Below are 14,514 nucleotides of genomic sequence, written 5' to 3' on the forward strand. Positions count from 1 at the left end.
TGGTACTGAAGTGCAAACTCAGCTTCCTACATCAAAATCCTGGATTCTTTCAAGTTTTTATACAAAAATGCAGTTTTTTAGTTGGAGAAAGTATGATAGATCCAATCCCCTAAAGTTAGTTTTTCCTCTTAGCTCTTCTTTTTAAGGGCAGAATTTCAATTGGCTTTGCTAGCAAAAACAGTGTTTCTCATTCCCTAAATTTGACAAATGACTGAGAAAATGTTCCACTGAAGGTAGTACTCATTGGACCTTTAAATAAACATTGTCAATATAAACTGACCTTTTTACAGCCTTTGTGGCCACATGTGTGACTTGAATAACTCAAGATAATTGTTTCTCTTTTTAGTACTGTGACATGGAGGGAAATAAGGTCATTGAATATTGAAACACAAAGGTATTATATGACTTGTGTAAAATGCAGTTTTTTAATACAAGCTTGCCTAGACTTTTTATAATACAGAGCCAAATTTTGCATAAGAAGCAGAAAGTTTATTTTAGTATAAAAAATGACAAAAATAAAAATGCAGAACCAAATAATAACAAGGAATCATAAGTGTTCTGATGAGATACCCATGCACTTAGCATTTCAAGTTTCTGATATGTTTTCAAATAGGCTGGTGTACCATATTATTTATATTATTTAATTTAACTCTTACAACCAAATATGAGTGGAATCTCAATCCGCAATCTGTTTTTCAGGAAAATGAGGTTCAGTGTGTAAGTTAAAATGCTCAAATTCACATCAGTAAGTGACAGGGCTGGGATTTGAACCTCAATGTGTAGGACTCCAAAGCTCATTCTTTTAAATACTACCTTATACTGTCTCATCAGGAACACAATAATATTATTTTGTAATTGTCTTATATTTACTGTGTATGGTCATATTTTCATTCCAGGCATTCCCCACTTCTTAAAAGTTTGCATTACACCACTATACTTTTAGGAAAGGCCTACATTAGTATGGTAACAGCCTTTTTCATAAAAGCAAAAGTCCTTTTCGGATTTCTTTCGGTCAGTGAAAACCAGTACTAACATAGGTCTTTCCTAAAAGTGAAGTGGCAGAATACATACTTCTGGAAAGCAGGGTATATGGGTCACCTCATGCCATTTCAGTTTACCAAAATTTTCGTAAGAACACTCATTTCGAAAGCTTGGGAAACCTGTATTTGCTACTCCAAAAATCTTTTCTGAAGCACGTGTTTTATTCAGGAAGTGCATATTCTTGTTGCTTTAAAATGTACTCAATGTAATTATCAAGCCCATAACCCCAAAGGTCTGTTGAACAGGCTTTGTATGGTAACACCAGTGCTGCTTTTAAGAAATCAAGATTTGTGTAATTCCTTGGCAACCTTTGCTCTCAAATTAAATTATAGCAGCCACCATGGATTGTTTAGATTGAATTTCTTCAAATTTGAAGTGGCTTTGGAGATTTCCCTTTCAAGCTAGATAGGAAATATGCATATTTTCTATCAAAGGAACTGAAGTTGTTCCTGGAATCTTTTTCATAGTAACACTTGATTTATTTTGGTAGGCGGAAGGCTACCGGGCAAATTATATCTAGATAGAGTCTGTCTTTGTTCTGAAGACAAAATTCAAACATACATTTGGAATTGTTCACTAATTAAATTTACCAATTTGAAACTTTATGTGCAAGTGTTAGTAAAGTCTTAGCATCATGGAATTGTGTCATCTAGGAAAAGGAGGACAATGGAAGGGATGAGCATTTGCCCGGAGTGAGAAAAGCCTGACTTCCAATCTGCCCACCAAACTGTAAGATCTTAGGCAATTTGTTCACCTCTCTGGGCCCTGCCTTCCTCCATTTTAAAAATGAAAGTCTCAAACTACAACGTTTCTGGAAGCTATTACAAATCTAAAACTGAAATTTTGTGAATTTCTTCTGTTTTAAAATATTCTTTTAAATCTTAGTTGTCCCAGAATAGGCAGTAATAGTAGATCAATTTTGGCTATATAATAAAAAGAGGGAAATCAGTGTCCCTTTTTAGTCAATTGGCTAATTGCTTTAAATGGAGAGAACATTTTAAAGCTTAAACCATTTTCAAAAAGAGTCAAGGCCTACAGTGTAAGGGTAAAATAATATATTGCACTCACACCAGTGCAGGTTCCTCTCCTCTGTGTCTCTGGACGCTCATACAGACCCCACATGCCTGCATCATCACACTCCTGCCCTAAGCCTGAAAACGTGATTGAGACTCTATTTCCCCATAAGACAAATTCTGTATCTTTGTTCTTCCATTGACCTAGGTCACCTGTTTATCACTTCAGAATACCTCTGTAGTCTGAGAAAAGTAGAGAACAGGAGGAGTAGGACTGGCTTTCCATCTCTGTTGATGGGCATAGTTCTTGCTCTTCATATCAAGAATATAATTATTAGCATGCCTAGAGTACCATGGAGAAGCCACTTTTCACAGCTGACACCAAGTTCGGAAGAAAACATGTGCCAGATGCTATGTCGAATGCAGTCATTAGAATTCATGTTGTTTGGAGGGAAGTGCAGAACAGAAGGGTTTGAAGACACCTTACAGTACTGGTTCTCAACCCATTTCCTGCTAGTACATGGATAACGGATGACCTTCATATCCAGAATACACTGGTAAAAGTGCTGTGTCCATTCCCCATACCCTGTATCCTTTTCTTTTCCTCTCAAGAAAGCCTATTGGATGTAAGTGAGAATTACATTGCAATAGGTAAAATCCTGAATGTGATCTGTTGTCAAAAGGATTCACTATTTATAAATATTGATACTTGAGAAATCACTTGGGAAATGACCTTGACTCCTGCAGATCTGGGGTTGACTGCTGCCCAGAAAATCTCTAAATGGTTCTGGGCTAACACCTGTCAGCCTTTGAAACTTGTCAAGATGTCCTAACAAAAGTAACCCTGAATTCCTCAGTCAGCACTAAGCAGCACCTTACACAATCCTGAGAGAGATTTGATTGCCAAGCCTTCCTTGCACCTGGCACATATATCAGTTACCTATCCCCATTAAACCAAGCAAGAATTATGTGCATTCTAGCCCTGATTTGAATTCATATTCCTAAGATATGGTATAATCTTGTACGATACCCTCATTCAGGAAACAATTCTAATTTTTTAAAATAATAGCAAAGTTCCAACCAATGAGATTTATAATCCATGGTAGAAGTGATAAAAAGTGATTTTTCTCAATATGAAAAATCAAATTGGCTTTCACGTTCATATTTCTAGAAATATTTATTGTCAAATTAATATCTGTTTTCCACTTATTTCTTGTTATTATAGCTTTGGAAAGGAAAGAACCTGAACAATCACTTACATCTAATAGAAAAATAGAAATACAAATCAGATTAATTCTAGATTAAAATATTTATTTATTTGTGATACATTTTAGCCTTCTTTAATTTTTTTTTACTTTTGTATGTAAAAAATATGCTGTTTTATTGTTATTAAAACCAAAAACCTCTCCTCATTTATAGAAAATGATATGAAATTATCCCTTGCAAATGGAGCAACCCCAGCTCAATTTAAAGCTCAACATTCATGAGGTGTTATTCTCCAGATCAGTTCTTAGCCGAAACTGAGCTCACTGGGATTTATGTGAACTTGAAAATTAATAAATTGGCATATTAGTTATAAAATACAAAGAATAACTTCCTGTCTTTGCCAGATGATCCATTTGAATTAGTGCCTGTAAAAGTTCAACTACAGCTGTCTTCACTGAATTCTTAAATAATGAAACCATAACCCTTCTCCCAAGGAGTTTATTAAACTCTCCTTTGATTAATGCTGTTGCCCACCCCTCCTGGGAAGTCAGATGTATAATCAATATTACAAGCATGTCCCCCTGTATCACATGGAGAACTTCAGCTGCTAGGTCACTTAATGCAAATGTATTAACATGGTAATGCTGTTCAAAATTTTTAATCTAACAGAAACTGAAATCTATCAATCAGCATGTCCGTTTTACATCCCAAGATTGGAATGAAAGAGTGAGTGGTGACCTAGTTAATATCATCATAAATAGAAGAAAAAATTGAATATTTTTAAGTCTTTGAGTCTATTAGATATAATGCTAGTACAATCTCAGGAATAAGTCCCTGAATTTTCATCAAATTACCCAAGTATAAGAGATAGAAGTGAACATGGCAGGAAGCATCCTGTGATTTACAGATCAGGGGATGCCTGAATATGACAGGATCTATGTGGAGCAGTGCAGTGTGGTTCTAAATTATTTAAAAAATCCATGAATAAGAATGAAAGGAGTTGGTAGTAAGCCTGTGACAGAGTTAAATAGGAAGTGATGGTGGGTCAGGTGGTTTCTAGCAAGACTTAGAGTACAGAGCTCAAGTGGGGGTCCCAACATCAAAATTCTTGTGATGGGGCAAGGAGAGAAGGACATTTGCAAAAGGAAAAGCAGTGGTTGTATAAACACAGATATGAACACAGAAGCAGATAGCATGGTAGTTAGGACCCGAGTGCCTTGTTCAAATCTTCTCTTCACTCGCATGCAGCTGTGTGACCTTGGGCAAATTGCTTAACCTCTCTGCCCTTCGATTTTCTCATCTGAAAAAATGGTGATGGTGACAGTAGGGCTATTGGCAGGATTAATGAATACATATATGGAATTTGAATAAGGCTTGGCACATATCAAATCCCCAGTGACAATTGTTATTATTACCTTTAGTTGTTCCCCTCATCTATTTTATTCTTTTTTTTTTTAATCTTATTCCATCTGTTCCTCTATCAGTTATTTGTAAATAATTGGACAGCAAGAGAATGAACTACGTACGTTCCTTCTAAAATATCTTCTGCCCCAAAACAAACTAAGAGAGAAAGTCTGAGCCAACTGCTGCTTCCTTGGTGCCAATTTAAAAGCACTTGAGACCTGAATTCTAGCTGGGGCTCTTTCAAAGCCAGAAACAAAGAGTTTAGATAAATCAACCCATGTACATGTCACTTTTTTCATCTGCAAAATGAAGGTATGGACTTAGAACATAGGTCCATAACTCGAAAGCCTATAGATGTCAGGTAAGAAATATAAATAGGTGAAGTAGTCCCAGTGTGAGACAGTAGGTAGTGGTAGGGACTTTGGCAAACTGAAAACAATATGGGACTGACTGACTAATGGGACCCTGATGAGGGGGACCAACTGCTATTTCTCATCAACCAACACCCAAGAATTCAGCCTTAGTATCACCATTTTTTCCCAAAGCAACCAAAAATTCTTATTTGTCTCTGAAGTGTTGGAATAAATTACTTTAGCACGTAGCTTGGACAAAAAAACATGACTGGAGACCAACTGGCCATCCGAATTTGGCTTTGATCCAAGTGAATTTCTAGAATTCTTTCTAGTTATGATCTTCCATCACTCAGTTACAGTGGGATCCAGGACAGCTAGCTTCAATCTGAACCAGGCATTCTGTGATCCAGTCAGTTGCTCTTACATACTGACAAATTTTGATCCATATGAAAATGTTCGCTCAACTGAAAATAATATGTACCGAAACTTCTGGAAACAAACCGACTAAGGTCACTTTTTTTACATGCTGAAATTTTCAATTCAAATCAATATGGAGCTACTTCTGATATTATTTATATCCAGAAACCAAAACAAATAAAAAATGACTCTTCAGTTCTTGACTGATCCATTCACCCTCATTCAATTCAATGAAGCCATAGCATTTAGCCTCCAAGAATGCAACCATGGTGTGTCAACCGGGGTCTGATCCCGACTTAAGATCCTCAGAGCTTTTAAATAGAAATCAGGGTGCTTATTTAGGAAATAGGTTTGAGTATTTTTCTTTTTTTAACTTTCCTTTATTTTTCACTTTAAAAAACCTTTTTATTTATATTTGAGAGGTATACTTAAGCTTGCATAGGGCTACAGAAAGCTGAGAGAAAAGTAACTTCTTTTTCTTGAGATAAAGAGAGATAGGCTGCTGCCCAACCACTCTGTTTTCTGCTTATGAAATTATTTATCCCCTGAAATCTTCTTTGACAAAGGTGTAATTGCTTCAGTAATAAAAAAGCTGAAAGAAGGCATTTGGTACACAAACCTTTTCAATGCATTCATTTAAAAGATAAGCAAAACTGCTCTGAATAGCAAATGATATCCAAAGGGTGGCTGTCTTTGAAATAAATCATATCCTAAATCCCAGAGATCAGGTTGTACATACCTTAAGGAGATCAGCATTTCCTTTCATTTACCTGCAGAATCAAGAATGTAACTCCTGTTAAAAAGCAATGAAAAAAAGTTTTGTTGCAAGTCTGCTAATCAGAATTCCAGAATGAAATAGAAGCTTTTCCCAGATTTTTTAAAAATCGGTAGATGCACAAGTAACAAGCAGTTGGAAAGTATTGTGAGGGAAACCATGGAGCAAAAGAAAATAATAAAAGGTATTCAAAGGGCAATAGAATGAGAAATTACAATTTATACCATGGCAGTAATTAAAGTCAGCTTCTGTGTAAAGATTAATGTAGATTTACCAAAGCACTTTGAATTGACACAATTATAGCACGTGATTTTAATGAAATCCTTACCAAACAAAATTATTGCTGGATGCAAACATAGACATTGAAAAAGTCTTTTGCGGGCATCTCTTATAGTAAGAAAGATAGATATTTTTGATTGATATTCTTCAATTAACAGTATACAAAGATTCTCCAGATGAATGTGTGACTACCTTCCATTAGAGAAGGAAAGATCTCAGGAAATGGTTGCAATTCCTTTACTCTCTCTAATGATAACTTTTAAAAATCTTACTTTAAACTCTTGTCTTTGCAACATGGCTTCCTGAATCTTAAAAAAAAAATTTTAACAGATTAATCTGAACTCTTACCAGTGCTATGGGATTAGTTTCAAAATCTCTACAATTTTTACAGGGTGGAGGTTTTCTAAACTGACTTTGTACACAACTGTTTGAACGAATGTATGGCCTTTATTCTGCCGTGTCATTTAATGTGTGTTTGTGACACAGTATTTATGATTCAGCAATGTCAAAGCTGGAAATATTTTGTTCCTCACAGAGAGAGCAACCTCAAATAAAGTGCACCTTTTGATGGATGCCAATCAGACATGGTATATTTGGAAAAAAAATAGTGAGAAAGGTCACTGACCGTAGGAGCAAATGAAAAGGTAGTTTTGAGCAATAGCACTGAGACCTTCGGGGACTTTTCTTTTCAGTCCATACCTGTCTTAAAAGTCAACGCATGCCTTTTAAATATCATGATTCATAACATATTCCTTATACAACCATGGAAATGTAGTTTTGCGCTCAGAACAACAAAAAATCTAATGAAGTTTTGACTCTTTGCACAAGATACAAAATAAAATAATAAGTGATATTTTTTGAATGTGTATTTTAAGTGCCAAGCACCATGCTAAATATTTTTTGTGTACTAGTCCAACTAAAACTAACCTGAAAAATCTATGAGATAAGTATTCTTATTAAGCATATATTACAGATAACAGAACTGGGGCTTAGGAAGAGGTGAAGCATCTTGCCTAAAGGTAAATAAATAAAAAATGTTTTGAAGGCAAAAACAACAGCTGCGATAGCATAAAGCCAAGCCTTATTCCCTCATCCATTGTTGTGATCATTATGCTAGACTGGCAGACAATTTAAGTCAGAAAATTTGTACTTCTCCAGAACAGCCCAGTTAATGCAAGAATAAAGATCTTTGCTTGTCTTAGTAGAATTGTCATTTGTCATTGGTAAGGTATTGATGAGATCTGACCCAAATATAAACATCCAAAAAGATCATCCTTTTACCTTCCTGTGTTTTTCATAGCTACCACAGCATTTCATTTCAAAAACAAGGCAGAAGGAAGAAACATCTGACAGGTTCAGGTGCAGTGCTTTGATAGACATACATTGTTGCCACTGAGGTTTATTATTTCCACTTTTCTTCACACAGAACCCAGTGCTGCTCCCACAGATGTGAAGGCCACAAGTATGTCTGTGTCGGAGATTCTTGTTTCATGGAAACATATTAAAGAGAGTCTAGGAAGACCACAGGGATTTGAGGTATGAACTGAATTATTGACAATAAGCCTTGTTATTTCTGCTGGCACCGCATTCTCCTAAAGACATGGTCTGGTGATACTTCAACAGAACTATATTCCTTTGAAATTTTGCTCTCTGTCAAAGAAATTAAGAAATACACTGTTTTATTGACCTGTATTATGTTGGTCACTAGCTGGCTTACTTTTTGATATAGTAGTTTCCATAGCAACATGCAAAGAATTTTTTTTAAACAGATGAAAATAGACCGTTAGATAAAAATCAGGAGCTACAGATAGATATTTACTGGTCTCCAACTTATTGGTTGTTTATAAAATGTTTTTGTGTGTTTCCCTCCAATAATTTAGTATATGAAGAAGTCTTCCTATTGTACTGTGTTGGCAAAACTTACCTCCCATACTGACTTCTCAAAATTTGCTTGGAACATAATGATCTATGCCTATTCACTCAAATGACCTTTTTGTTCCTTAAATTTTTCTATTTTTAAACACAGTTATACCAGCTTTATGATGGTGAACATTACATAACAATTCAATGACTTCAATGAAATTTTAGCCTTCACATGGACTAGAGGATCGTGGGCAGTCTGTGAAGTTCCATATTCCGTGAAAACGAGGTCACTTCTTCTCATACAGCTCTTGCTAAGTATGGGGATAATTTCTAAAAACAAAAAAAATAATTAGCATCCAATGCAAGATCTTCATTGCCTTTAAACTTTTTGGCTCTATTCCTCTGTTTCAACTCCCACTAACAGGACATCATCTTGATTTTTGAACAGTGATCATGTACAGGACTTGTACACCAATATGGTTTCTAGGCTGCAAACACACTTTTAATTCTATTTGAGTTTTCAAATAATGCCTGAGAAATATTTGATTAGTATATGGCTAGCATTAGATGATGATTATTGTAATAATGAATTTATGCAATCATTCTAAGACTTACAGCAAGGACTATTTATAGGAAACCATCACCTATACACCATCATGGATTTATTTCTACAATATTGCTTTAATTCATTATTTGGAATGATAAGTCAGTATGTATCATATCATGATTGCATGTTTATTTGGTTAAGATAGTCTGCTTTCTCCCTCTCTGTGATGCAGGGACTGTATCTGTTCACCAATGAATCCTAGCAACTGACAGTACAATAACTATTTGCTGAATCAATGAATATCTGTGTTTCACAGTCAGACCCTCTTAACACCACTGTAGAAGGAGTTAGGGTGGCCCCAGTTCCTTCACTGGGCCGGTGCATGTCCCCAGCTGCTGTGAATGTCAGCTGCTAGTGGTTCTCCGTCTTCCCTCTGGAGCACTGCCTTCCACTGAGGGCCTTACCTGACAAGTTACCTCCCCCACAATCAGGCAGCCCAAGGACAGTGACTCTTTGGCACTGACTGGCAATAGTCCCTCGCCTCAAAGAGAAAACAACTTTATGTGCAGTGTATGATCTACAGTCTTTGCCGTATGCATCAGGCCAAGGCCAGATTCCCTGGGACCACACGGGTGCTCAGCTGCCTGACTTTCCCATCCTCCTTTCCTCCTTTCCTTACAGATTTACCTGCAATCACTTTCAGGATAAATCACATACACTCAAATCTGTTCCAAGCTCTGCTTCTAGGAAGCTTAACCTAAAACAATTACATAAGTGTACTCTACCTATACCTCTGAATCAGAGCATCTGATATGCATACTTTTAGAAAGCCACAAAATGTGTCCTGGTGAACAGGAAAGTGAGGATCAGGCTCCTACATCTCAATGTGGTGCTCTGCTCACAGTCAGCCAACCTCAATCATTTTTCTGCCTGTCCTTATTAATAGCACCATATCACATTCCTACTGTGACTCACCTGTAATAATAGCTCTCCAGGAGGTTCTGCACAGATCATGTAAGATTTAGATTTGTGCACAATTCTTCCCTTCCTCAATATAAATCATCCATTCATTCATTCAACAAATATTTGTTGAAGGCCTACTAAGAACTAGACACTGAACTCTATGCTAGGGATAAAACAATAAGCAAACTAAAGTCCCTGTCCTTGTGAAGCTTATATTATATATGTTATACTATAGAAGGCAAATGATAAACAAGCTAACAGATAAATGTATCATATAATCTCAGTTGATGACAACTGCTATATAGAAAACTAAAACCGGTAGAGCAAGTGGGTAGAGAATGACAATCTTCTATTTATAGAGGTTTGAAAAGTCACTCTTTCTGCAGTTGGACATTTGAGTAGAAACCTGACCAAGTGAGAGAGAAAGAGAGACAGAGAGAAGACCACCCGCAGGCTCTGAAGCAAGAGCACACTGACCTTATTCGAAGAACAAAGAACAGGGGGAGAGAGATTGTGGAGAGACTGCAGTGAGCAACAGGGAAAGTGACAGCTGGGTGATGGACGGATCACCAGGATAAGGAACAGGTGGATGGGGTCTTATGAACCATGGAAAGGAATGTGGATTTTATCCTAAATGTGAAGAGAAGGCTTTAAAGGGTTTTGGACAGGGAAATTCAAGTCAGGATTGAATTCAGAGGGTAGCGAATGGACTCCAGAGCAGATCCCGAAGAGAACAGCGAGGAGGCAGCCACTCCAACCTGGGCGACAGTGCGCTTGCTTTGGTCTGGAGGCATCACAGTGGAGCTGATGAGAAGTGGGCCTTTCGAGGTGTATTCTCAATGGAGGTGTGAAGATGTGAAAACGTGTTGGATGTGGGCTGAAAGAAAGAAAAGGGTCAAAGCTAATTCCAGAGCTTTTTGACCCAAGAAACTGAGTGAATGACTCGTCATTCACATTGAAGAGGAACTCGGAGAGGAGTGTGGGTTTTAAGGAAAGAAATCAATGATCCTCTTTTAAATGTATTGAGTTTCATGAGCCTTTTTATTCCCAAAAAGAGTCATCAAATAGGTCTTGTATTAACAGAAAGGTTAGAGATGAAGCCGTAACTGCGGAATCCACAGTATATAAGTGGTTTTGTGTATATGTCGACTGAGATCCCTGAGTGTTGATAAAAACGACTTCTGAGAATTAAGCCCTGTGGTGCCTCACATGGAGCTCAAGAAAGGAGGAGAGTCTGACCAGAGAAACTAAGGGAGGCACTGAAGAAATTAATTCAGAAGCCAAAAGAAGAAATTCAAGATAGAGTGTGCTACTGATTAGAATGCTGCTGAAAAATTCAGAAGATGAGGTGTAAGATCGCCAGATGGATATGGCGACGCAGAGACCCTGGCGACCTTGATAAGAGGGGTTTCTTGGAAGACTGCTGATCAGGACTTGACTGGAGATCAAAGTCAAGATCACTCAAGAATGACATTCAGAAGTGTCAGAGTACAAAGGTTTTGCTCAATTTATTTCATTCAAAATGACAACTTATCACAAGCAAAAATGGAATATTCTTAAGGAAGGAATACTAATAGGAATTAATCAAATTCTGGAATAATCACAATGAGCACATTTTTTAATTAAAAGAAATCGACACAAATTCTGAAAATTTTTTTTATACATAGAAACAATGAAGAATCCACAGGACTGTAACTTTTGTTCTATTTTACAATGCCTTATAAATTGTAGTTTCAAAAAATATGGCATCTTGTTTCCCCAAAAATCAATATCTTTTTAAATGGAAAATTAAAGGTATGCTTTTATATTCAGAAAATAATTAAAACATTTATAATTCAGTGGTCACATATGATGTTAACTGTATTTTAAGTAAAATATACTCAGCAAAGATTATTTTATTTTATACTGTCTCATAACTGGATAGTTGCATGTAGATTTACAAACAAATGTGATAGAAATAAGTCATAGCAGCATCTCTCCCACCCTCCCTGGTCTGCACTTTTTCTCTTCAAGGGGAGCTCTGCATCCATCCTTCACCTTGCCCACCCTAGAACTCACTGCTCTCACCTTCTCACCTTTTTTATTGTCTTTTCCTTTTTTTCTTTTTTCACTTAGTAAAGACTTCACGACTAAATGTTACTAAAATGTAGTAACTCCCTAAGGGTTAATTTTTCATCTTGTCTCTGTCTTCCTCCTCAAGTCTATCCTTTCAACAATCCTAGCTGTTTCTAATAATGGTAGAATTCTGAGCATGGTGACCATAAAGCAAGTTTGTGGTTTTGCCGATCACTGAAGCCAGTGAGGTTCATTTCAAATTATATGTATTTATCATATCAGTCCTCTGAGTTATTTTTCTAACCGTAATTACAACTTTACCAGCAATGTCTGGAAGAGCTAGTTATTATAAAGGCACTATGTGCCGTTTTGAAAATAGCTGATACAGGGTTTTCAGCCACCTGTCTTGTTTATCCTGAATTAAAATGTGTGGATAGAAAATGTTCCCCTCTTACGAATGTTGCATCCTAATGGGAAATGACAAATATAAATAAGTAAAGAAATAAATCAGTGAACAAGTGATTGAAATAAACTCTCATAACAATACAGACGTTCAAAGGTAGAACATACCTGTTTCCTTTAAAAACAGAAGGAAGTGGAGCAACCATATCTTAACAATGGTGTGAGTTAAAATTAAAAGTAGTCAGAGAGGTAGGCAGAGACAAGATTACATAGAGATAAAAAGATTATGGAGAGAGTTCGTACTCTCAAATGCAGTGGAAAGCCACTGGAGTAATTTCAGGAGGGGTGTGGCAATGTCTGATTTACATTTTTTTTGAAACTCTCTTATGCGAAGAATGAAACGGGAAGGGAGAAGGGCCTGGAGTAGAAGGTAGGAGGTTACAGCAGTAATCCAAGTAAACAAGTAAGAAGTGATGGCGACTAAGACTGCGGTGACAGAATGCAGTAGGAGAGAAGTAAATGTATTCCGAGACAGAGTTGCTGACTTATCAGATGTGTAGATAAAGGAAATGATGCTTCCTACATTGCTGCCTTGTCAAATGGATGACTGGTAGTGCATTACAAAAAAAGGAGCAACTGGACAAAGACTAGATTGAATGTGAGAAATCAAGCGGTCTGTTTTGGGTAAATTAAATTTGAGATGACTATTGTAAGTCTAAGATAAGGCAGGTAGGAAATAGGATATGTAAGTTTGGAATCTAATTAGGAGATCAGAGCTGAAGACATTAAGGTGGCAGATATAGGGGTGGTATTTAAAGCCATGCTACCTGATGGAAGCACCTAAGGATGAAATTTCCAGAGGAGAGACAAGAGAGGATCAGAAAGGGAATGAGTGGGGACCAATCTGGGTCCTGATACAGTGAGCATTTAGAAGTTTGCTGAAGAGGAAGAATCTGCAAGGAAATTGACAAGGAGAGATCAGTCTGACAGAGGGAAAACCAGGTATGGGAGGCATCAAAGAAAGTAAAAGAGCTAATTAAAAAGAAAAAAAGAGCTGCTAAGAGATCAAGTGAGATTGGGTTTACAGTGAATGTTGGATTTAGAGGGAATGTTGGATTTAGAGGTTATTGGTGATCTTCAAAAAACTTGCATAATTAAATGTCATCGATATCTCTTACATAATCTATTTGGTTACTTCAGGTTGTAGACATCTAATACCCCTAAAAATACTATGATTAAATAGTGATTAGTGGCAACAATTTGGGAAGAGAAAAACCTCAATTCAGAGCTCTCAGCCTAGCAACATCTTTATTTGCTGTGGAATCTTCTAAGTCTCTTGTCAGGATACCAAGATATTTTGATGTATGTGACAATCACAACTCTCCAGTGTTAATATCAGAAATGGTGAAGAGCCAGGCTCAACATCTGAATATGTTTTTTCTGCAAAGGTTATAATAAGTGAATCTAATTAGCTGTACTACAGAAAACTGTTTTAGCCTCAGACAAAAGCAGTTACAAGAAGTCAAGATGAGACTTTTATATTGGAAATTTCCTTTGATATAGCAAGAATAATAGGGGAGGTAAATGAGAAATAATCATTCCTGAAGCCTTGTGCATAGATTGATTTCCTTTTAAAATGTGATTTCTGTCAGTACATACTTACCTGCCATTTTGATGTTGATGAACTGTCTCTGGAATACATAGTGTGGTATTAACTAATGATAATACCTCAATACATTTCCCTTAATAAATAATCAAACTTGTGCCAGTATGTGGCTTACTTGACTCTGAAAACTTTGTATTTTCTGTTTTGCTGATCATGGGAGGCTATCCTTGAGCAAGGGTTATTTAGAGAGGAGTTGGACATCATCAAGGGCAGTGAAGTCCTAAGGCTACTGAATCACCTTACCTGATCTCCTAGTATTTATTGACTTCCTGCTATGCTTTCATGCAGTGTGTGGGCTAAAACAATGAGTAAAAGAGTCCCTGCCCTTTTAAAGTTCACAGTCTAGCAAGGGAGAACTTTCCATTTTTTTTCTTTGGTTTGGTTTTTTGGTTTTTAATCCTAACCTGAGGTCTTGATCTAATTCCTGGTAGCTCATTATGCTTGATGACTTGATCTTGACATCTTTCCCTATAGGGCAGCAGTAAGGATCTCAACAGAAGACTTTCCCTGATACCATCTGTCTATAATCT

General features: G+C 36.7%; 1 protein-coding gene across 1 annotated transcript in view; it reads left to right on the forward strand.

The window, feature by feature from the left end:
• The window catches only part of CNTN5 (contactin 5), a 1,238,002-nt gene that overhangs the window by 1,190,281 nt on the left and 33,207 nt on the right, over positions 1–14,514 (forward strand). The window contains exon 21 of the mRNA XM_036902818.2: positions 7,915–8,024. Within this exon, the coding sequence (XP_036758713.2) occupies positions 7,915–8,024 (110 nt within the window). The remainder of the gene's footprint in view (positions 1–7,914; positions 8,025–14,514) is intronic.

The sequence above is a fragment of the Manis pentadactyla genome, chromosome 13 (genome assembly GCF_030020395.1).
Source record: "Manis pentadactyla isolate mManPen7 chromosome 13, mManPen7.hap1, whole genome shotgun sequence".
Lineage (NCBI taxonomy): Eukaryota > Metazoa > Chordata > Mammalia > Pholidota > Manidae > Manis > Manis pentadactyla.